This window comes from Jaculus jaculus, chromosome 5 (assembly GCF_020740685.1).
Source record: "Jaculus jaculus isolate mJacJac1 chromosome 5, mJacJac1.mat.Y.cur, whole genome shotgun sequence".
Lineage (NCBI taxonomy): Eukaryota > Metazoa > Chordata > Mammalia > Rodentia > Dipodidae > Jaculus > Jaculus jaculus.
Window position 1 is genome coordinate 137,995,080 of NC_059106.1, and position 25,301 is coordinate 138,020,380.

At 44.8% G+C, this 25,301-nt stretch overlaps 1 protein-coding gene across 6 annotated transcripts in view; it reads left to right on the forward strand.

The window, feature by feature from the left end:
- The first annotated feature begins 1,119 nt into the window (after positions 1-1,119).
- The window catches only part of Abcc5 (ATP binding cassette subfamily C member 5), a 98,397-nt gene continuing 74,215 nt past the window's right edge, over positions 1,120-25,301 (forward strand). For 5 of the 6 annotated variants that reach the window (XM_045149038.1, XM_045149042.1, XM_045149043.1 and 2 more), the window contains exons 1-2: positions 1,120-1,250; positions 7,806-7,979. In XM_045149038.1, coding sequence (XP_045004973.1) covers positions 7,851-7,979 — 129 coding nt within the window. In that variant the 5' untranslated portion in view covers positions 1,120-1,250; positions 7,806-7,850. Of the gene's footprint in view, positions 1,251-3,001; positions 3,085-7,805; positions 7,980-25,301 lie in introns of those variants that run through there. The other variant, XM_045149039.1, reaches the window with a different exon arrangement.

The window sequence follows — 25,301 nt, forward strand, 5'->3', positions numbered from 1 at the left end:
CTTTAATCCCAGAATTTGGAAGGCGAAAGTAGGAGGATCACTGTGAGTTCCAGGCCACCCTGAGACTACATAGTGAATTTCAGGTCAGCCTGGGCTAGACTGAGACCCTACCTTGATTAAAACCCCCTAAAATACAAAACAAAATACCCCCCCCCCCACACACACACTGAACCTGAAATGGGGCCTTAGAGTAGGGAGAATCGGTGGTTCCATTTAGGCAGCGTATATGCCCCTCTTCAGCATGGAAGATTTAAAAAATGGACCCACCCTTCTGCACCCCCAAAAGATTTCCGAGACCACAACTCGACAGGGCTGGGAGGGCGATTAAGATGGGGGCACTGGGATAGGATGGCAGACTCCAGAGATATGAAAAAACGTGATGGGGATGAAAAGACCGGAAACCTCCCCAGCTGTTGGCGTCAAGTAACACAACTGAGCATGTGCTGAAAGTATGCTTAACACGTAAATAATCCATGAAAGTGTCAGGGAGCGCCTCCCCCCACCACGTCCACCTTTAGGACCTGACTTCAGCTCAGCTCTGGCGCAGTTTCAAGTTCGGCTGTTTCTCCAGTTGAATAAACCACGTTCTTTTCCTGAAACTACCCATGTGTCTCTGTACGAGTCATTGTTAGGAGACACGAGAAACTGGAAACTTCAGCAGCGTGTGACCCCTGGGGGTGTCAAGCCGGCGCCTACCCACGCCCATTGCATCTAATACAGCCTCACGCATAAGCTAAGGTGAAATGTTAAGTGCCACCACAGAGCTGGAGTGGGGCATGGCTCTTCCACCCGCAGACGCCGGCTACAGTGACCTTCACGGTAGGCTCGGGCAGGTGACATGCTGCTCCCGACCTGACCGTGCACACCCGGGCAGCCTGCAAACTCAGGGTCGGAGGCCACCATCCCGGCTGCTCCCCGGGGACTCACGACCTCGGGGAAGATTCGAGAGCAGGTCCAGGCGGTCCAGGAGGGATAGGACAGCACAAGGAATGCGCGCAGAAGACGAGCAGCCCGCAGCCACCCTTGAGCGCCGGCGGTGCTTCTGGGAAACGTAGTCTTTTGCGGAGCAAGGAGCCCGGGGCTGCTGGGTGGGGAACTACGATTCCCTTCAGTCTTGCGCAAACTTCGTGCAGCGCGCCTGCGCCCTGCGGGGGACGATGCTGCTATAAAGGCTTGTTTTGCTCCGGCGCCGATGCTGGCGAGCGTGCTGCTGGAGTGGGCCGCTCTCCTGTTTGGGAGCCGGAGCACAGGTAGGTGGCAGCTCTCGGCCCTTCTCCCCGTGCACGCCCGCAGTGTCCCGCAGCTGTCATGGGGGTGGGGGGGGGGATCATCCCCTTGAGATTCCCCGGGGCGTGGCGGCTGCGTTGGGGGGAGGTTCGAGCAGCCGGGGTCAGGGGCTGGAGACTTAAGAGAAGCGGGGCCCGGCCTCTCTCTGGTCCCCGGCCGCCCCGGCCGTGGGTGGCGAGCTCGTGGGCTCGCGGTGGGGTCCCTGGCGTGTGGTGTCCAGGCAGGCGTAGGGTTGGGATGAGGGGTCGCGCGCTGGCGCCATCCCCCGCTGCGGCCACCAGGGGGCGTCGTGGTCTCTGGCTGTGGGGTGGGTTGCAGTCTCTCTCTCTCTTTTTTTGGCCAAGCCCGAGCTGGTGTGGGAACAACGCCCAGGGTCGGGGTCCCTTACCTACCCTGAAGGATGTGGGTACCCACCCCAGGTGCAGATTGAAGGCTCCGCTGCCAGCTACCTTCGACCTAAGTCACTCTTTTTTGTGTGTGTGCAAATGGGTGAAAACTGGTCAGTGGAGGGACCTGTCATATACATGCACAGCAAACCCGTGGCAGAGCCCAGATCTGTCATCCATCTAGTGCCCCCCCCCTTTTTTTTATTTCTACCACACAGAGCTGCGCATTGCTTTTTATTGATCACACCAGGGTGGTTTATTTCTGCACAGATGTGGGAGGCTGGAGGCAGATGGACACAGGAACGATTGGAAAAGTTTCAGGAGGCTCTGAAGGAAGAAAGTGATAGGTTTGACTTGGGTCCCTGGAGTTAAGTGAAAGGTGTGGGAACATGGAGGGACGAGCGCGTTTCGGGGGGGCGGGCGCGATCATTGTGTATTCCTGTACCTTGCCTGCTTCCTTTGCCCCTCTCAGAAGCTGGGAGGACTGTTGTGATAAGGCAGCTTAGAAATACGTCTGGCTAGTTATAGTTCTCCAGTTCCGACTCTTGCGGTAGAGTCTATCTCAGTGCAGGCCCAATGTCTTTTTCAGCACTGGCAAGAGGGGCTTGATACAGAAGGCAGATTGCTGATGGGGTGGCCTTAAGCCTGTCCGTTTTGCATCTGGACACTTCTTTGGGAGTCAGTCTCCTAGTTCGTTTACCCTGCTATTTCCCTTTTAACAGCTCTGGCTTAGACTGAAACATGGCCAATTTTATTTTCTTGTTTCCTTGATATTTAAGGTGTTCAAGCTTTGTTTTAATTGGGATGGTGTTGGAGGTTGAAGCAGGTTTTTTGGATTATGTGCTCTACACATGAACTACATCCCAGCCAAGTGATCAGGAGTCTTTTAAAAGACTTCACGCCGAGTACAAGGGGAAAGACAAGAAAATAGGGAGGTACAAATTCTATAGGCTAAGCGAGCCTTTCTTAGTCCTTTGCTTCTTATTGGAGCCTCGTTTCTTTCCTAAACCTATTAGGCTGCTTAGCACTTAGCTGGCTCCCACATGGAATGCTTTGTCATATCCCTGGGACACAGAAGATAATGGTGTCCTTCTTGTGCTCGAGGCCAAGAGACAGTGCCTACTCAGGTCTTATATACTGTTATTGCTAAGCCACTCCATTTTTCCCAGAAAATTTATGAGACGGGGATGTTCAGGATAATGAGAAACTGTTCCCCATACCCTTCATAGGAGCTTAGGGGAGTTACTTAAGACCCCATCTCATTAAGCTGCGCAGTAATGACTCCTGTCCTCGCAGGGAAGTTGTCTCAACACTGCTCATATGTTTCGCAGATCCTGTTCACTTTGAAATACACGGAAAGACTCCGGCTCTCCCCACTTCTTAGGTGATGGACGTGCTTTCCGTGTTCTTGGTGAGGCACGGGCTATTGTGAATGGATTACCTTCTTTGCCTTCCTTTCAGATTTGCCCAACCCCCCTCCTCCTGCCTATTTTTAAAGTGGCACTAATCTTCTAGATAATGAGCTAGGCTCTGGACCTCTGGAGGGGAAGGCTGGACTTCCCTGATGGCAGGTGCCAGGTCTGTTTATATTGTAACCTTGATGAGACCTTAGTGACAGATGGCTTAGTAAGAGTGTTCTTTAAGGGAACCTTCTCACTGGACTAAGTGTGGTATTGTGTGTGTGTAAGTAAATCACTCAGCTATATTAACTTAGGGTATTTTTTTAAAATTAATTAATTATTTATTTTAGTTTTTTGAGGTAGGGTCTCACTCTAGCCCAAGCTGACTTGGAATTCATTCTCAGGGTGGCCTGGAACTCACAGTGATCCTCCTACCTCAGCCTCCTGAGTGCTGGGACTAAAGGCGTGCACCACTACACTCAGAAACTTAGGGTATTTAAGCCATATATATATATTTTTTAAAAAAACCTATATTCTTAAGATACCATTAGAATTGATTTTCTTTAATATTTTTTATTTATTTGAGAGAGAGAGAAGTGTGTGTGAGTGTGTGTATATATATATATATATATATATATATAGAGAGAGAGAGAGAGAGAGAGAGAGAGAGAGAGAGAGAGAAAGAGAAAGAAAATGAGAATATGAGTGCACCAGGACCTCTAACCTCTGCAAATGAACTCCAGATGCATGTGCCATCTTGGGCATCTGGCTTTACATGGGTACTGAGGAGTCAAATTGGGGTCCTTTGGCTTTGCAGGCAAGTGCCTTAACTGCTAAGCCATCTTTCCTGCCCTAAGCCAGAAATTTGAAAATCAAAAAGTTTAGCTCACTATGGAGACTGAGTTGTCATCGTCATCTTGTTTTTTTTCAAACTCCAGATGCAGGCACCACTTTGTGCATCTGGCTTTATGTGGGCACTAGGAAATCAAACCAGGATCATTAGGCTTTCAGGCAAGCTCCTTAAGTGCTAAGTCATCTCTCCAGCCTGATTTAGTCTTTTTGTTTCAAAGATTTATGAGTATTTTCTTATAACTGAAGCAGGCTAGCTTACTTTTTTTCTTCCCTTGATACTTGTGACATTTGTTCAGCTGTTGGAATGCTTACCTAACATGCACCAGGCCCTGGGCTCAATTCCCAGCAGTGCATAATCCAGGCATGGTGGTGCATGGCTATAATACCAACACTTGGGAGGTGGAGGCCGGAGGGTTAGAATTCAAGGTCGTCCTCAGCTACATAGTGAGTTTGAGGGCATCCCAGGCTAATGGAGATCCTGCGTCAGAAACAAAAATCCAAAATGAATCGTACTTATCAGCATTTTGTGCTACAGGAGACAAACTTGTAAGTGATGATCATAGCTAGGTTTATGGACTCTAACGGAAGTGCAGGCAGAATTTACTTTTCTGTCAGCCGGCCATGCACGGTATTTGCTCTGTTTGTAACCTGGAAGCTGTGGACGTTCTGAGAATGCTTTAGAGAGGCAGGCCTTTACTAAGGAGGTTGAGGTAGGAGGATTGCCATGAGTTCAAGGCCTTGCATAGTGAGTTATAGGTCAACCTGAGGTACAGTGAGTCCTTGCTTCAAAACAAAATGAAGTGATTGGAGTTATTGGAGAATATTAATTAGAATTAGACAGACAAGCAGTGGTATAGAACAGTTTTAGGTAGAAAGTATGTGAGACTTAGTAGTAATGGGGAGAGAATTTTTTGTTACTATTTTTGTAAAAAAAATCATTTATTTATATACTTGCTTGTGTGTATGTGTGCATATGCACCATTTCCTCTTGCTCCTGCAAATGAACACCCATCTGGCCTTAAGTGGGTGGTGGCTGGGGAATTGAACCCTGGGCGGGCAGGCTGTGCAAGCAATTGCCTGTAACCATTGAGTAATATCCCCAAACTCGTGTTATCATTTAAAAAAATATTTTTATTAACTTATTTGAGAAAGAGAGAGAGAGAGAAAGAAAGAAACAAACAAAGAAAGAAGGAAAGAAAGGGCAAGCCAGGGCTTCTAGCCAGTGCAAACAAACGCCAGACACATGCAATGCCTTGTGCATCTGGCTTACTTGGGTCCTAGGGAATTGAACCTGAGTCCTTTGGCTTTGCAGGCAAATGCCTTAACCATTAAGCCATCTCTCCAGCCCCCCTTTGTTATCATTTGAAAAAAAATATTTTAATGGCTTTATTGAGATATTTGTATATCATGAAATTTCACCCTTTCAAAGTACTTGAGGTAATGTTGGTTCTTTTATTTACTGTGTTTAAAGTTATACTATTTCATAGTTAGGCTAATTCTTGGAGCTCTAAAACAATATCAGCTAATCCATTAGATACTTATAAAAATGGGGTATATCATTGGTAAGATACGTGTTTTGTAAGTTTTCATTGAATAAAATTTGGTAAAAGAAAAGTTCATTCTAAAATCATGGATCCTGGGGATATGGCCCAGTGGGTAAACATGCTTACTATGCAAACATGAGGGCCTGCGTTTGGATCCCCAGAACCTGTATAAAGGGCGACTCTGTAATACCAGCAGCGGGGATGGAGAGACAAGAGTTTCAGGGTCTCACTGGCTAGCTTGTCTAACCAAATTGGTGAGCTCTATTTCAGTGAGACTTTGTTTCAAAGAATAAAAGTGTAGAGTGATTTTCTTTTTCCTTTAAAAAGTGAAATTGGCCGGGAAGCAGAGGTAGGAAGATCACTGTGAGTTTGAGAATACATAGTGAATTCCAGGTCAGCCTGGACTAGAGTGAAACCCTACCTCAAAAAAACAAAAAACAGGGCTGGAGAGATGGCTTAGCGGTTAAGCCTGTGAAGCCTAAGGACCCCGGTTCGAGGCTCGGTTCCCCAGGTCCCACGTTAGCCAGATGCACAAGGGGGCGCACGCGTCTGGAGTTCGTTTGCAGAGGCTGGAGGCCTGGTGCGCCCATTCTCTCTCTCTCCCTCTATCTGTCTTTCTCTCTTTGTCTGTTGCTCTCAAATAAATTAAAAAAAAAAAAAAACCAAAAAAAACCAAAAACCAAAAAACAAACAAACAAAAAAAGTGAAATTGAATTGAAGCTGAGTGTGGTGACACATGCCTTTAATCCCAGCACTCAAGAGGCAGAGGTAGGAGGATTGCTGTGAGTTCGAAGCCACCCTGAGACTGCATAGTGAATTCAACCTGGGCTACAGCAAGACATTACCTTGAAAAATAAACAAGCAAACAAAAAAAGTGATACCGGAACAAGGTATTAGGGGTTCAAGAATACAGTCCTTAAACCCCAAACCCTAAGTTTGTGATTGCATTTAACCAAAGAATTGGGTAAACCAAACTGAGAAGGATAATTGTTAACTTACAGTATTTATTGGGGAAGTACAGAACTAAGGGAAGGAAAATGAATACACCCACATGGTCTGAGAGCCCACGTGGTGGGCCTGGAAGGAATGTAAGAAGAGGAAAGAAAGTACAAAGAGCTCCTGCCATGTGGTAGGCGGAGGGGTAAAGAGCCCATGTGGGAGTTGGGGTTAGAGGGTTCTCCCCTTGTCTCAGCATAGCTGGGCAAGACGAAGGGAAACTCACCAGAATCTGGAGGTTTAGCAATGCTTAGGCAGCCTGGAGAGCTTGCCTCCCCTCGTAAGAGTATTTATGACCTTACTGTAGTGGGCTTTACCTTCAGGCTCAGGTGAGCCAGAGAGGCAGCTGATTGGTCTGGGCTAGAGGCTGTTTTAGGAAGAGGCCAGCCATGTTGCTAAGTTCTGGTGGTTGAACTTGACCAATCACAATGTTAGGATTAAGTTTTCTAGGAAAGGGGGTTGTACGTGGAGAAAGAAATCTAGGGAACTACTTAGGCATGTAGTGGCACATACCTTTAATCCTAGTACTTGGGGGGCTGAGCTAGGAGGATTGCTGTGAGTTTGAGGCCAGTCTGGGATTGCAGAGTGAATTCTTTCTAGGATAGCCTGGGCTAGAGCAAGCCCCTACCTCGAAAAAAAAAATTTTTTTTTGCAGAAAGAAAGAGAGAATGTGCTGGACCTCTTACCACTGCAAATGAACCCCAGATGCATGTACCACTTTGTGCATCTGGTTTTATGTGGATACTGGGGAATTGAACTCAGGATAGCATCCTTTGCAAGCAAGTGCCTTTAACTACTGAGCCATCTCCCTGGCCCTGAAATTATTATTTTTTAAAAAAGGTTTTATTATTTACTTATTTATTTATTAGAGACAGAGGAAGAGAAAGAATGGGCACACCAGGGCCTTTAGTCACTGCAAATGAACTCTAGATGCATGTACCACTGGTTTATGTGGGACCTTGAGAATCGAACCTGGGTCCTTAGGCTTTGCAAGCATGTGCCTAAATCGCTAAACCATCTCTCCAGTCCCTGAAATTATTTCTTTATAGGTGTAAAGCTGGATAATGGTAGAAAATGTTAATACCACCAGGCATGGTGGCACATGCCTTTAATTCCAGCACTCAGGAGGCAGAGGTAGGAGGATTGCCATGAATTCAAGGCCAGCCTGAGACTACAATTGAGTTCCAGGTCAGCCTGGGCTATAGCAAGACGCTGCCTTGAAAATAAATAAATAAATAAGTGCTAATACCTTTGCCCTTTTCTTTCTTTCATAAGGTAATCTAGCATATGTTTAAGCACAATTTCGGAAATATCTGTTTTTGGGAAATTTTTAATTTCAGAATTTCTGAAGAACCTGTGAACCTTGGTGCCTCTACGTGGTGAAGATGAAGGATATTGACATAGGAAAGGAATACATCATCCCCAGTCCGGGGTATAGAAACGTCAGGGAGAGAAGCAGCACTTCTGGGCAGCACAGAGACCATGAGGAATCCAGATTCCAGAGAATTCCACCGGTCAGTGTTTCCTTTCCCCAAAGTCCTTTTCTAATGTGCGTGCTTTGCTATACCACACTTTTTTCATCTATGGATAGTTGACAATTTAATTTTTCTTGGTTTTAGGTCACTATTAAGAATTTGTGGTTACTCAGAATTGGGTGTAACTCAGTGGTATAGAGCGTTAACGTGCATCAGTCCCTGGGTGCAGTCCCAGCACCACAGAAAAGAATTGGTTCTAAACCAACACTCAGTAAATGGGATGAGAAGCTGTGTGACAGCCTCCCACAGCTGCTCCTTTAGCTTTCTCTTCCTTTTCAATTATTTCATTTTAATGCCTGTCAGAAATTCCTTGCTTAGCCGGGCATGGTGGCACACGCCTTTGATCCCAGCACTCTGGAGGCAGAGGTAGGATTGCTGTGAGGTTGAGGCCAGCCTGGGACTACAGAATGAGTTCCAGGTTAGTGTGGGTGAGAGTGACACCCTTCCTCAGGGAAAAAAAAAAAAAATTTGCAACTGAAAAAAGAGGGCTGGAGGGGGGTGGTGGCATACACTTTTATGCCTTTAATTCCAGCACTTGGAAGGCAGAGGTAGGTGGATCAGCATGAGTTCGAGGCCATCCTGAGACTACAGAGTGAATTCCAGGTCAGCCTGAGCTAGAGTGAGACCCTACCTCAAACCTCCTCCCCCAAATTTTTTTATTGACAGCTTCCATAATTATAGACAGTAAACCATGTTAAGTCCCTCCCCTCCCCCAATTTTCCCTTCACAAATCACTGTCCATCGTATCCTTCCTCTGTCAGTTCATCTCTGTTTTGTTGGATGTCGTCATCTTTTCCTCCTATTACAAGGGTCTTGTGAAGGCACTGCTAGGCACCGCAAGGTCATGAATGTCTAGGCGGTTTGTGTCTGGAAGATTGTATTGTAAGCAGTCCCACCTTTCCTTTGACTCTCCCATTCTTTCCGCCTCCTCTTCCATGGTGAACCCTGCCTTGGAAGGTGTGATCGAGATGTTTCAGTGCTGAATACTCCTTTGTCACTTCTTTTTAGCACTGTAGTGCCTTTTGAGTCATCCCAGTGGTCACCACTATCTGAAAAGAGAATCTTCTCTTACTAAAAGTGACGGTAGCCTTAATATGTGGGTATGAATGTTAAGCAAAGTGCTTACAGGGCAGTTTGGTGAGCATTATATGCGTTTAGCCAGATACCAGTAGATGTTAACACTTCCAGGGCTTATGACCTCCCCTGTCATAGGCTTTTGATTGGGTTTTCAGTATCAGGCATGTATTCCCTCCCATGGAGTGAGCCTCCAGTCCAGTTAGAGAGTGGTTGATTTCCCCCATAACAGACGTGCCACTATGTTACCCGTTGGGTCATTTTTTAAAAAATTTTTATTTATTTATTTATTTGAGAGCGACAGACACAGAGAGAAAGACAGATAGAGGGAGACAGAGAGAATGGGCGCGTCAGGGCCTCCAGCCTCTGCAAACGAACTCCAGACACGTGCGCCCCCTTGTGCATCTGGCTAACGTGGGACCTGGGGAACCGAGCCTCGAACCGGGGTCCTTAGGCTTCACAGGCAAGCACTTAACCGCTAAGCCATCTCTCCAGCCCCCGTTGGGTCATTTGGCCTCGATGGCCAAACTTTAAGGCTTGCAGTGTCCACTATTTTCATCTCTGATGATTTCTCTCTCCCATAGGGCTGTAGGATTGTCATAAATAGCCTTTATTATGTTGAGGTATGTTCCTTCTATTTCCAGTTTCTTTAGGACTTTTACCATGAAGGGATGTTAGATTTTGTCAGATGCTCTTTCTGCATCCATTGAGATCATCATGTGATTTTCGTCCTTCAGTCCATTTATATAATGTATTACAATTATCAATTTGTGTATGTTGAACCATCCCTGTATCTCTGGGATAAAGCCTACTTGGTAGGGGTAAATGATTTTGTTTTTTTGATTTTTTGAGGTAGGGTCTCTCTGTAGCCCAGGCTGACCTGGAATTCACTCTGTAGTCTCAGGGTGGCCCTCTGCCTGGCAGATGCTAGGACTAAAGGCATATACCACCACACCTGGCAATTTTTTTTTTTCTTCTTGAGATAGGGTCTTGCTGTAGCCCAGGCTGACCTGGAATTCACTGTGTAGTCTCAGGGTGGCCTTGGACTCGATGCTCCTCCGACCTTTGCCCTGTGGTGCTGGGATTAAAGGCGTGTGCCATCATGCCACTCACAGTGATCCTCCTGCCTCTATCTCCTGAGTGCTGGGATTAATGGCGTGTGCCACCATGTCTGGTTTGTTAAGAATTGTTACATCTATGTTTGTGAGGGAGACTGGTCTGTAGTTTTCGTTTTTTGTTGTTGTTCTGTCTTTGTCTGGTTTGGGTGTCAGGGTAATGCTGGCTTTTAGAAGGAGTTTGGTAGTATTCCTTACTTTTCCACTTAATGGCAAAGTTTGAGAAGCACTGTTGCTAGTTGTTCCATGAATGTCTGCTAAAATTCACCAGTGAATCCATCTGGGCCTGGACATATTTTAATTGGGAGATTTTTTTTTTTTTTTTCGAGGTAGGGTTTCACTCTGGCCCAGGCTGACCTGGAATTAACTATGTAGTCTCAGGGTGGCCTTGAACTCATGGCGATCCTCCTACCTCTGCCCCCCAAGCGCTGGGATTAAAGGCATGTGCCACCATGCCCGGCGAGATTTTTTTTTTTAATAACTGCTTTGGTCTCCATACTTGTTACAGGTCTATTTAAATGGTTTGTCTAATCTTGATTTAATTTTGGTAAGCCATATAAATCTAGGAAATTATTTCTTTCAGATTTTCAAATTTAGTGGGGTATAATGTTCTAATGATTTTCTGAATTTCATTGGTATCTGTTGTAATAGTGCCTTTTTGATCTCCAATTTATTTTTTTCTGACTTTTTTCTCTTTTGGTCAGATTTGCTAAGTGTTTATTATCAATCTTGTTTATCCTTTCAAAGAACCAACTCTTCATTTATTCTTTGTTTTTTTTTTTTTTTTTTTGGTTTCTACTTCCTTAAATTCTGCCATAATCTTTATTATTTCTTCCTCTCTACTGATTTTGGTTTGCATTGTTCTTTTTTTCCCAAGGCCTTGAGGTGAAGCATTAAATATTTTATTTGCAACCCTTCTAATTTCTTTTATTTTATTTTTTATTTTTTAAAAATTATTTATTTATTTATTTATTTGAGAGCGACAGACACAGAGAGAAAGACAGATAGAGGGAGAGAGAGAATGGGCGCGCCAGGGCTTCCAGCCTCTGCAAACGAACTCCAGACGCCATGCGCCCCCTTGTGCATCTGGCTAATGTGGGACCTGGGGAACTGAGCCTCGAACCGGGGTCCTTAGGCTTCACAGGCAAGCACTTAACTGCTAAGCCATCTCTCCAGCCCTCTTTTTAAAATATATTTTATAATTTATTTATTTATCTGACAGAGAAAGAGGGAGGGAGAGAGAGAGAGAATGGGCGCCTCCAGCCACTGCAAACCAACTCCAGATGCATGTGCCCCCTTGTGCATCTGACTAATGTGAGTCCTGGAGAATTGAACCTGAGTCCTTTGGCTTTGCAGGCAAATGCCTTAACTGCTAAGCCATCCCTCCAGCCCACTTTCTAATTTTTTAATACAGGCACTTAAAGTTATAAATTTCTGTCTTAGGACTCCCTTCATTGTGTCCCAAAGGCTTTGGTATGTTGTGTTAACATTATCATTTGATTCTATGACTCTTTTGATTGCCTTTTTGATTTCTTCAATGACCCATTCATCATTCAATAGCATACTGTTTAGTTTCCATGATTTTTTGACTGCTCTATAGCTTTTCTTGCTGATGATTTATAATTTAATCCCTAATTAGTTGTTTTCCTGTATTTGTTAAGATTTGCTTTGTGTCCTAATATATGGTCTGTTTTAGAGAATGTTCCATGTGCTGCTGAAAAGAATGTGTATTTGGCAGCATTTGGATGGAATGTTCTTTAGATATCTGTTAGGTTCATTTGTTCTGTGACATTATTTAATCCAGATGCTTCTCTGTTTATTTTTTTCCTGGATGACCTGTCAATTGATGAAATTGGGGTATTGAAGTCACTAAGTACATTGTGACCTTATGCCACTAGTATTGGCTTGATGAAATTGGGAGCGCCCATGTTAGGTGCGTGTATGTGTAGAATTGTAATGTCCTGTTGAATTGTTCCTTTAACCAATATGTGACCTTCTTTATCTTTCCTCTCTAATGTTGGTTTGAAATCTATCCTGTCAGATATTAGGATAGCAACACCTGCTTGTTTTCTAGGCCCATTTACTTGAAATAACATTTTCCATCCTTTCATCTTAAAATAGTATCTGTCTTTTATGGAGAGGTGACTTTCTTGGAGGCAATAAACGGAAGTATTCTCCCTTTTTTTTTTTTAATTTTTTTTTTTTGTTCATTTTCATTTATTTATTTGAGAGTGACAGACATAGAGAGAAAGACAGATGGAGGGAGAGAGAGAGAATGGGCGCGCCAGGGCTTCCAGCCACTGCAAACGAACTCCAGACGCGTGCGCCCCCTTGTGCATCTGGCTAACGTGGGACCTGGGGAACCGAGCCTTGAACTGGGGTCCTTAGGCTTCACAGGCAAGCGCTTAACCACTAAGCCATCTCTCCAGCCCGTATTCTCCCTTTTAATCCAGTCTGCCAGCCTTTGTCTTTTGGTTGGGACATTGAGGCCATTGATACTAAGAGTTACTGAAAGATATATATTTATTCTTGCCATTCTTCTTGCTTCGTAGTGCTCCTTGTTTCCCTTTACTCTCTCATATTAACTGTTATTTGACTGTGGCTTATTTTTTCCTGTTTCCTCATGTGTGTGCTTTGCTTTTCTATTCAGTGTGAAGGATCTGATTCTTTTAGTATTTTCTATAGAGCTGGCTTAGTGTTCATATATTCCCTTAGTCTGTTTTTGTAGTGGAATGTCTTTATTTCTCTATCAATTTGGATGGATAGTTTTCCTGGATAAAATAATCTTGGTTGACAGTTGTTATCTTTCAGAACTTGGAATACATCATTCCAAGCCCTTCTTGCTTTTAAAGTTTATGTTGAGTAATCTTCTGTTATCTTGATGGGCTTGCCTTTATAAATGACTTGATGTTCCTACTTAACTTCCCTTAATACATTTTCTTTGGTTTGTGTGTTTAGTAGTTTAATTATAATATGACAAGGAGAGGCTCTTTCCTGGTTTTGTCTGTTTGGTGTTCTAAAGGCTTCCTGTATCTGTATTGGCATCTCTTTCCCTATTTGTGGGAAATTTTCTTCTATGATTTTGTTGAAAACGCCTACTATGCCTTTGAAGTAAAATTCTTCTTCTTCTATTATACCCTGAATTCTTATGTTTGATCTCTTTATAGTGTCTTGAAATTCCCATTTATACCTTCCTATTACTTTGTCTTTCTCTTTGTTGGACTATATTAGATCTGCTACCTGGTCTTCTAGTTTAGATGTTCTGTTCTCTCCTTCATCCATTCTACTGGTGAAACTTACTACAGAGTTTTTTATTTGGCTCACTGTGTCTGACCTAGAACTCAGTCTGTAATTCCAGTCTGGCCTTGAACTCACAGTGATCCTCCTACCTCTTGCTTCTCTGCTGTGGTTGATAATTCCTAATACACCTTCACTTCTACCAAAAAGTGTTCTGCTTATTTCTTCCCATAGGCTGTTTTGGCATGGCTACTATGCCACTATCTTAACCTGAAGTCCAGTGGCACACACTTTTAATCCCAGTACTCTAGAGGCTGAGGTAGGAGGAGTTCTATAAGTTCAAAGCCAGCCTGGTCTACAGAATGAATTCCAAAAGAGTCTGGGCTAGAGTAAGACTCTGCCTCAAAAGCAGAAACTAAACAACAAAACAAAAATCAGTAAAAAGAGGGTTGGGGAATCTAATGTAGTGTTAGAGTGCTTGCTGGATTCAATACCCATTACTGAAAAAAGAAAGAGAGTGAGGGACGGAGAGAAAGGAAGGAAGAGGAGAAGAGAGAAAGGAGAGGGATTGACCATTTATAAAACAGCAGGAAGCTGGGGATGGTGGTGCACACATTTAATCCCAGCACTTGGGAGGCAGAGGTAGGAGGATTGCTTTGAGTTCAAGGCCACCCTGAGAATGCAGAGTGAATTCCAGGTCAGCCTGGGCTACAGCAAGACCCTACCTCAAAAAACAAAAACAATAACAAAAAGCAGGAGACAGATGAATCATTGACCCTCTTTTTTTTTTTGGTTTTTTGAGATAGGGTCTCACTAGATCAGGCTGACCTGGAATTCACTCTGTAGTCTCAGGGTGGCCTTGAACTCATGGTGATCCTCCTCCCTTTGCCTCCCTAGTGCTGGGATTAAAGGCGTGTGTCACCATGCCTGGCCCCTAAAAAAATTTATTTTTATTTATTTATTTATTAGAGAGAAAGAGAGGGTTAGGTTTGAGAGAGAGAGAGTTTGTGTGTGTGAATGGGCGCACCAGGGCCTCTAGCCACTGCAAACGAACTCCAGATGCATGCGCCACTATGTGTATCTGGCTTATGTGGGACCTGGAGAATCAAACCTGGGTCCTTAGGCTTCATAGGCATGTGCCTTAACCACTGAGCCATCTCTCCAGCCCTCTCCTCCTCCCCCCCCTCCCCGCCCTGAGGTAGGGTTTCACTCTAGCTCAGGCTGATCTGGAATTGACTATGTAGTCTCAGGGTGGCCTCAAACTCATGGCAATTCTTCTACCTCTGCCTCCCCAGTGCTGGGGATTAAAGGCATGCACCATGGCTGGCTTCATTGTATCTTTTCTTGAATTGCAAAAGTAACTAGTAAAGCAGAAGAGGGGTGTCTAGGTTTAGGAAGTTCAGGTTTATGTGCATGTATGAAACTTAAAGATAAGAATTTTGCATTTGACTTCAGTGTTGTATTAACCTGACTCTGCTCCCCGCCTCCCTTTCTTTAGGCTTTTCAAGGTAGGGTCTCGCTCTATCCCAGGCTGACCTGGAATTCACGATGGAGTCTCAGGGTGGCTTCGAACTCACGGTGCTTCTCCTACCTCTGCCTCCTGAGTGCTGGGATTAAAGGCATGCGCCACCACGCCCGGTGTGGCCCTTCTTTTTATGAAGCTTTAAAAAGTAGTGCAGAAAAAAGTAATCCCACAGATGCTTCACCCAATGTTCCAGTGGTAGCAGTGCTGCGTAACCGTAGTACAATATCACAGTGGGACTGAGGCTGACCTGACTGAGGTCTCTCATTCCTGCGTGTCTTTGCTTGGGTGCGTGTGCATGCCCATGCAGTCTATCCATTGCCTGCATGTCGACACTTGTGTGACAAGTGTCACAGTCAAGATTGAGAGTTCCAGCCCAAAGCTCTCATGCTACTCTAACCTTTGCTTCTGCTCTGTAATTCTGCCATTTTCAGAGTGCTGTAGGGGCTGGGGAGATGACTCAGTGGGTAAGCACATAACTTTAAACGCCTGTAATTCCAGCTCCAAGGGGTGGGAATCGCTGGGGCTTGCTGGTCAGCCAGCGTGACTGAAATATGGTGAGCTCTGGGTTCAGTGAGAGAGGGTCTCAGGGAAATGAAGTGGAAGAGCGATTTAGGAAAGTTGACCTGGAAGCTTTCACAGGGAAAGGTATATGGGATTTGTTTGCACCTTTGAGTTTTCAGAGTTGAGAATGTTGCCCGCGACTTGACTTGCTGTTGGGAAGGAGGGCAGGAAAAGGAAATTTGTATTTTGCAGCTCTGCATTATTTTTCTGTGGATTGTAGGTAACCCAGTGACTTAGCAGACTTTTCTGGAGGGGTAAGATGAGTAAGAACGCCTGCCCTTCCCTCTTTGTCCTCCCTTGCACAGCTTTGTAAGGCTCTCTAGTCTGAGGCACCGCTGGGTGTGATAACAGCATCTGGCCTCACGCCAGCTGCTGATCTCTAGTAGCAGCTCAGAGCTCTCTGGTGGCGATGGCAACAGTCCACTATTGGTGCAGAGCTGCCTAGGGATTGATTTTATCTACAACCGCGGCTCCAGGTTGGCCTGCTGCCTTGATCATGAGCTTCCTTGCCGCTGACTGCAGTAAGACTGCTGCTGCTTTCTGATGAAACACCGCTGAAAGGAAGCAAATACAGCCTTTTGGCAGCATGAGCTAAAGAGCTTCCTGCCAAAAGAGAAGAAAACTGTTGGAACGAACTTCCTCTTTTCAAAGTAGCGTTGAGTTCCAAAGTCTGTTGAGTTAGCTTGGAAGTTTACGCATGGCCAGTGAAAGCTTTTTCATTGAGACCTTGGTTCTGTTTTTAGGTAGCTTTTGGCTAATACTTTCCTTAATGCTTTTATGTCTCAGTCAGAATAAATTCAGTGCCAAGGGCAAGAAACAGTCTCTCTGGAAGTCTTTGCAGTGGTGGAACCTGTCCATTTCAAACTTAACAGAAATTCGTTTGATGCACTGAAGCCCATTGATTAGCAGAATTAAACTTGTCTACCCTTCTTTGCCCTCCTTTATGAAGTTAGCTGTTAGACGCTAGTATGTTTTCATTGTTTAAGATGGTTTTCTAGCTGGGCATGGTGACACCTGGACTTAGGAGGCTGAGGTGCGAGGATCATTGTGAGTTCAAGACCAGCCTGAGCTGCGTAGTAAAACCTAGTCTCAAACAAGCAAAAACACTAAGATTCTTCTTTTTATTTTTAGTTTTTCGAGGTAGGGTCTCGCTCTAGCCCAGGCTGACCTGGAATTCACTATATCGTCTCAGGCTGGCCTCGAACTCACTGTGGTCCTCCCACCTCTGCCTCCCAAGTGCTGGGATTAAAGGCATGTGCTACCATGCCTGGCTAGATTCTTTTCTAAATTTGCTGCTTGAAAAAAATCAGTTTTGGTTCGAGACCATCCTGAAACAACATAGTGAATTCCAGGTGAGCCTGAGCTAGAGTGAGACCCTACCTAGAACACACCCCCCCCCCCCAAAAAAATCAATTTTGTGGTTGGAGAGATGGTTTAGCAGTTAAGATATATGACTGTGAAGCCTAAGGACCCAGGTTTGATTCTCCAGGTCCCACATAAGCCAGATGCACATGTGTCTGGAGTTTGTTTGCAGTAGCTAGAGGCTCTGGCATACCCATTCTAATTCTCTCTCTTCTCTTCCCTCTCTCTGTCTCAAATAAATAAATCTACATCTTAAAAAAAAATTAATTTTGCCCAGGGCATGGTGGAGCATGCCTTAATCCTGTACTTGGGAGGCCGAGGTAGGAGAATCACCAGTTCAAGACTACGGTGAGACAACAAAGTGAATTCTAGGTTGGTCTGGGCAATAGAGAGACCCTGCCTCAAAAAAACAACAACAAAAAAATCAATTTTGTTAGAAATCGGGTGAAAACCTTTTGGATTGAAAACGTCTGCTCACGAAGGCAGAAAGCAAAGCTGATTTATAAATGTGTGTACTTTACAAGGTAGGTGGGAATGTGAAGGCCACCTGCCCATGTAGCCTCACTTCCTTATAGGTGAGCCCCAAAAGAAGTGTTTCCTCACCAGACAAAGCCAGGGCTGCAAGCTCTTCTCAGTGTGCTCTTTCTGGAGTTAGAGGACTCAGAGCAGAGCTCTCGGCTTCCCTTTGAGGCACTGATTTCACATGGCTGCTTTCCTCCTCTCATGTGTTGGGCCACTTAAAGGAACGTGGGACAGCCAGCCAAAGCCAACAGTATATGTTTGATTTCAACGGCAAAACCTTGCCTGAAGGATTCAGGTGTTCATTTTTTGTTTTGTTTTGTTTTTCAAGGTAGGGTCTTCTCTAGCCCAGGCTGACGTGGAATTCACTATGTAGTCTCAGGGTGGCCTTGAGCTCACAACAGTCCTCTGCCTCCCGAGTGCTGGGATTAAAGGCGTGCGCCACCACGCCCGGCTCAGGTGTCCTTCTGTGTCATAGAAATAGACACAGCCAGGCCTTGAGCACATGTAAGCTACATGTCTGGGTGGCTGAAGTTGTGTGGCTTTTAAGAATTCTCCAAACTAGACTGGGGACAAGAGCTCAGGGAAGGAGCATTTGCCTAGCATGTGTGAGGCCCTGGGCTCAGTCCCGTGTGTGTGTGTGTGTGTGTGTGTGTGTGTGTGTGTCACATACACAGACTCCCACAAACTTTAAGGCCTTTTTTAGTTTTTTTTTTCCTTTTAGTTTTATGCAAGTATAATATTGAATAGCCACTTATTTTTCTGATTTTTTTTTCTTGGGACTGAGAATTGAATGTAGGGACTTGAACATGCTAGTTAAACAAGTGTTCTGCCATTCTTCTACATTCTTAGCTCTTAAAATTTTTTTTATTGGCATGGGTGTCTATGTATGAGTACATCTGCATCTCTTGTTGCTACAAATGAACTCTAGATGCTTGCTTTTTAAAAACACCTTTGCAGTTTTTATTTATTTATTTGCAAGGAGAGAGAGAAAGAGAGAGAGAGAGAATATGAATGAGAGCACCAGGGCCTCCAGCCACTGCAAACGAACTCCAGACGCACGTGCCACTTTACATCTAGCTTTATGTGGGTACTGAGGAATCGAACCTGGGTTGTTAGGCTTTGCAGACAAATACCTTAACTGCTAAGCCATCTCTCCAGCCCATTGTTGTGTTTTATTTTTCCAAGGCAGGTTCTCACAATAGCCCAGGCCACTCTGTAGCTGTAGGGTGGTTTCAAACTCACAGTGATCCTCCTACCTCCACCTCCCAAGTGCTGGGATTAAAGGCGTGCACCAGCATATGTGGCTTGTGCCACTTTTATTTATTTATTTATTTTTTGCATCTGGCTTTATGTGGCTGTTAAGGAATTGGACCAGAGCCAACAGGCATGGCAAGCAAATGATCTTACCTGCTCTCTCTCCAACTCCCTTAGCCCTTGGAAAACTTTTTGTTTGAGGCAAGATCTTGCTAAGTAGCCTTGAACTCACGGTGACCCTCTGACCTCTGCCTCCTGAGTACTGGGATTTAGGTGTGCCCTCCCATGCCTGATCTTCATTTGATTTTTTGGCTTTTCAAGGTAGGGTTTTCCTCTTGCCAGGGCTGACCTGGATTCACTACGTAATCTCAGGCGGGCCTCAAACTCAAGCAATTCTCCTACCTCAGCTAATCTATTTTTAGTTGCAAGGAGAGAGGAAAAGAGAGAGAGAGAGGGAAGGGAGGAGAGAGGTAGAACAGGCACGAGGACTTCTTGCTGCTGCAAACAAATTCCAGATATATGTACCCCTTTGCACGGATAGTAGGGAATTGAACCCAGGCTTGTATGCCTTGCTAGTAAGCACCTTTAACTGTTGAGTTGTCTCCTCAGTCCTGGCCTGAACTTTCAATCCTCCTGCCTCAGCCTCCCTTGCAGCTGGGGTTACAGGCTTGTACCACCATTCCTCGCTTAGTTTTCTTTTTTTTTTTTTTTATTTTCTGGTTTTTCATTTATGTATGTATTTATTTATTTATTTTCATTTATTTATTTATTTATTTATTCAGACACAGAGAGAAAGACAGATAGAGGGAGAGAGAGAGAATGGGCGCGCTAGGGCTTCCAGCCACTGCAAACGAACTCCAGACGCGTGCGCCCCCTTGTGCATCTGGCTAACGTGGGACCTGGGGAACCGAGCCTCGAACCGGGGTCCGTAGGCTTCACAGGCAAGCACTTAACCGCTAAGCCATCTCTCCAGCCCTCGCTTAGTTTTCTTAAATGTCCAGCTCAGTTATTGCACAGAACAAGGAGGATTAGGGCCTCTGCGTTTGCTTCTCATCAGCTGTGTGCGCAGTCAGCTGTGCAACATAATGGTCACGTGTGGAGCCCTGATTTCTATACTGATGATTTGACATTTAGCACACACTATACTAGGTAATGATTTTTTTTGAAGATTTTATTTTTATTTATTTATTTGAGAGAGGGAAGGAGGCAGAGAGAGAGAGAGAAAATGGGCACGCCAGGGCTTCCAGCCATTGCACACGAACTCCAGGTGCATGCACCTCCTTGTGCATCTGGCTTACATAGGTATTGGGGAATCGAACAGTGGTCCTTTGGCTTTGTAGGCAAGTGCCTTAACCGCTAAGCCATCTCTACAGTCCCCTAGGTAATGAATTTTATTTGCAAATTCTGTTTTAGTGTCATTGGGTATTTTCTTTTGTTTGTTTGTTTTGGTTTGGTTTTCCAAGGTAGGGTCTTACTCTAGCTCAGGCTGACCTGGAATTCACTGTACAGTCTCAGAGTGGCCTCAAACTCATGGCAATCCTGCTACCTCTGCCTCCCAAGTGCTAGGATTAAAGGCATGTGCCACCACACTCCCCTTAAAAGCCCCCTTTTTGAAAAAAAAATTAAAAAAATTTATTTGAGGAGGCTGGAGAGATGGCTTAGCGGTTAAGCGCTTGCCTGTGAAGCCTCAGGATCCCAGTTCAAGGCTTGATTTCTCAGGACTCACATTAGCCAGGTACACAAGGGGGTGCATGTGTCTGGAGTTCATTTGCAGTGTGGCTGGAGGCCCTAGCATGCCCATTCTCTCTATCTGCCTCTTTCTCTCTCTGTCTGTCGTTCTCAAATAAATAAATAAAAATAAACAAAAAAATTATTTGAGGGGTATATAGATATAGACTGGGCACAACAGGGCCTCTAGCCACTGTAAACAAACTTCAGGTGCATGTGCCACCTTGTGCATCTGGCCTATGTGGGTATTGGGGAATCGAATCTGGGTAATCAGGTTTCACACGCAAGTACCTTAACTGCTAAGCCCTCTCTCCTTTTTTAAAATTTATTTTAAAAATTTATTTATTTGTATTTGAGACAAAGAGGGAGGGAGGGAGAGAGAAAGAGGGAGAATGGGTGCAGCTGGGACTCTAGCCACTGAAAATGAACTCCAGATGCATGCACCACTTTGTGCATCTGGTTTATGTGGACCCGGAGAATTGAACCTGGGTCCTTAGACTTTGCAGGCAAGTGCTTTAACCACTAAGCTAATTCTCCAGCTCCTGTCTTTTATTAATCTTCTTGAAGGAATTGTGTCAAGTGTTACAGACTACTATTCATAAGTTTTATTATCTAAATTAGTTATTTTCAGGCCGGGCTGTATTTTAAAATTACTTGAAAATGTTTTAAAAATATCAGTAAAGCCTTATCCCAGACCAAACAGATTGGTTTCTGGGGTAGAACATAGGCATTGGTATAGTTTTAAAGCTTCCTGATTCTTGTAAATCTATAGCTGGTGCTGGGAACTTCTCTAGATCTTATGGAATAAAGAGCTGTTCTCTCTCCTCAAACACTGAGCTCCGTGTGTTTCCTTATCCTGTGATTCATTTTCATTTTAATCCCTTGAAATCTTATGGTATTAACAAAGTTAATCTCAGACCCCTAATGTAATAGGAACTTTGAATATATTACTTGGAATTAAGCTTATGAAACAACTGAAAGTCTTCAAATTTCTTCTCATTATGGAGTAATAATAGATTACAATCTGAAGAAAAATGCCTATTTTACCATGATAATAGTATTAAGTTACATCCATTGGCTTTATGTAATTGCCCTCATGAGTTGTATTAATAGCTGGGCATGGGTATGGGCATGGGAGTAGCATAGGTGTGTGAGCTGATGCCCATTCCCATTCAGTCCCAGTGTGGTATGGCTGCCAGATGGCAGGGAAGAGATTAGTAGAGCCGCTGGCTGCAAATGGTGGGTTTTTTCTACCATATTCTGTATCTTTCCTATGAAGGTTTGTGTTTGATTTTTTTGTTGTTGTTGTTGCTATGACTAATACTTGGGAAGAACAGTTTATTCTTATTTATTTATTTGAGAGAGAGAAAGAGAAAGAGAAAGAGGCAGATAGAGAGAATGGGCATGCCAGGGTCTCTAGCTGCTGCAAGTGAACTCCAGACACATGTGCCACTTTATGCATGTGATTTACATGGGTACTGGGGAATCAAACCTGGGTCCTTAGACTTTGCAGGCAACCACCTTGACCACTAAGCCGTCTCTCTAGCCCATCATTTATTTATCTATTTTTGGTTTTTCAAGGTAGGGTCTCACTCTAGCCCAGGCTACCTGGAACTCACTATGTAGTCTCAGGGTGGCCTTGAACTCACAGTGATCCTCCTACCTCTGCCTCCTGAGTGCTAGGATTAATTTTTTGAGACAGAGTTTCATGTATCCTTCCAGGCTGCCCTGAAACTCAGTATATAGCTGAAGATGACCTTGAACTTCTGATCCTCCTGCCCCTATGTCCCCAGTATTGGAATGGTTTGTGTGCTCCACCTTACCTGGCTTATGGATAGTGCTGGGAATTGCACCCAAGGCTTTGTTTTTTGTGCATGCTGGGCAAGCACTCTGTCCACTGAGCTTGATCCTGTCTGTCCCAGCAGTCCCTGAGAAGGCGGTTCAAAGAGGAAACATTTGCTCTGGCTCACAGTGCAGAACTTGCAGTGTGTCATGGATGATTCCTTTGCTATAGGCTTATGAGGCTGAGTCAGTGCAGTGGAGCAGAGCTACTTATCTGATGGCAGCTAAGAAGCAGAGAGAAAGAAGGGTCTGAGATAAAATATAGTTTCCATGGACACATCCCTGGTGACCTAGCTTGTCTTGATAAGGCCCACCTTCAAGTTTCTACTAACAGTTGTCAAATCAGATTACAGATCATCAGTGGATTAATCCACTGAGTATATCAAAGTCTTTATGACTACCTTGCAATGATTGGATCTACCAGTTGGCGACAAAACCTTTAATACATGACTTTTGGGGATACTTCGTATCCAAGCCAAAGCAAGGTTTGTTCTAGCATTTTGTTCACCATATTTATTTATTTGACTGGAGGCATGTGGGTGGAGCGAGAATGGGCATGCTAGGGCCTTCAGCCATTGCAAATGAACTCCAGAAACATGTACCACTTTGTGCATCTGGTTTATGTGGGTACTGGGTCCTTAGGTTTTGAAAGCACGCGCCTTAATCACTGAGCCATTTCCCCAGCCCTTTGTTCAGTTTTTTTTTTTTTTTGTTTTGTTTTTTTGAGGTAGGGTCTTATTTTAGCCCAGGCTAACATGGAATTTACTATGTAGTCTCAGGGAGGCCTTGCACTCACAGTGATCCTCCTACCTCTGACTCCAAGTACTAGGATTAAAGGCATGCACCACCACTCCTGGCCTTGTTCACTATCTAGATTGAAGAGGCTGCTATTTGAAAATTATTAAGGGAAGAGTTTAAAATGGTTAGGATCATACTAATCTCTTGCGGAGGAAGGATGAGGTTAGGATTGGTAGAGATTGTCCTTGGTAGGGTTGTTTTACTGGCTGGAGACTTCAAAGGTGGGAAACCCTGAAGTTAGCTGACATTGAGAAGGCATCAGGTTTTTTGTTTTGTTTTTTGAGGTAGGGTCTCACTCTAGCCCAGGCTGGCCTGGAATTCACTATGTAATCTCAGGATGGCCTCCAATTCATGGCAATCCTCTTACCTCTGCCTCCCAAGTGCTAGGATTAAAGGTGTGTGTCACCATGCTTGGCTGGCATCAGCTTTTTAATTTCTTCTTTTAATTTAAAAGTGAAATTTAGTTCTTTCAGTTGTATTTTTAAAATTTTGAGTCTCTTAAGAACTATATCTGGCCAGGAGCAGTGGCTCACACCTTTAATTCCAGCACTTGGGAGGCTGAGGTGGGAGATCACTGTGAGTTTGAGGCCAGCCTGAGCAACTGAGTGAGTTCCAGGTCAGCCTAGGCTAGAGTGAGACCCTGCCTCAAAAAAAACTGTATATATGGGGGTGGAGAGGTGGCATAGTGATTAAGGTGCTTGCCTGCAAATCCTAAAGACTCAGGTTAGATTCCTCAGTACCCATGTAAACCAGATGCACAAGGTGGTCTGGAGTTCGTTTGCAGTGGCTAGAGGCCTTGATAAGTCCATTCTCTCTCTCGTTCTCTCTGCCTCTTTCTCTTAAATAAATAAATAAAACATTAAAAAAAAAAAAAGGTCAGGCATGGTGGATCCTGCCTTTTAATTCCAGCACTCGGGTGGTAGAGGTAGGAGGATCACGGTGAGTTTGAGGCCACCCTGAGACTACATAGTGAGTTCCAGGTCAGTCTGGGCCAGAGTGAGGCCCTACCTTGAAAAAAGAAAAGCTTGTCTGGGTGCTGGAGAGATAGCTTAGTGGTTAAGGGTATTTGCTGCTTAAGCATGAGGGCCTAAGAGGGCTTGTGACCATCCAAGGTTGACCCCCCCACAGAACCCATGTGCAAAGCTGGGCATAGCCATGCAAAGCTGTAACCCTAGTCCATGGGTGGTGGAGACTGAAGAATCACCAGGGCTTGCTGACAAGTGGGGCTCCCCATGAAGGAGAAATCCAAATCTTGAGGAGGTACATGCATTAGCAACAGAGCAGGGCACCTGAAGTTCTCCTGTGGCCTCCACACAAATGGGCATAGTATGTGTGCATCTGCACATTCATGTGCGTCTGCACTTATATAACACACACACACACACACACACACACACATACACACACACACACACTCACGTTTGTCTTGGGTTGGAAGGAGGCTTGGTAGGTAAGAGCACTTGCTGTGTACGTATGAGTGCTTGAATTTGATACCTAGCACCTATGAAAAAGCTGGGCATGCACACACCACATGCACTCAGACACATACCACACACACATGAAAGCTGGGCGTGCACACACCACGTGCACTCAGATGCACGCCACACACACGTGACAGCTGGGCATGCACACAGCAGACGTACTTCACACACCCAACAATGTGTCTCTGGATGCTTGTCAGTAAGGTGGCCCTGGGTTTGGGACCTTCATAGAAAACCTTATCTTGGCTTTCAGAAGGCTGTACGAGAGGCTGCTCGTTCTGTTTGTGTCAAGATATCTTTTGAATTGTGGAGAGAAGAGAAGATGATACTGCAGGAACTATGCCTGCCAATTCTGACTGTGCCGCGGAGCAGGAGTGCCACAGCCCTTCACCCTCTAGAGAGCTGACCAGAGCCTCTCTGCTGCCAGCTGTGGGCGCCATCTGGTTTCAGGAGCAACTTTGATGAATCCCCGGCGCAGGGGCATGGAAGGTTCCCCTGCTGTGGTGCTGCTGTGCAGAGGGACTGGATTGTTCAGCAGGGAATGATTTCTGCCCCAGGGACCTCAGGTCAGGGGAGCACAGTGTTGTCTTGTCAGCAAACGTTCTACTCTGGTGGCCCAAGACAAGATGGCCAACCTTGGTAATCAGTGTGGTGTGATAGGTGCACTAAGTATTACAGACATGAAAATGACTTCAGTGCCCTCAGAGGAGAGGGAGTCTCTTGCTAAGCAGCTGTTGGCTTGTGAATTGGCTAGTCTTTGTTCTCTTTTCACTTGAGTGTGTAACTCCCTGACCGTTGTTTA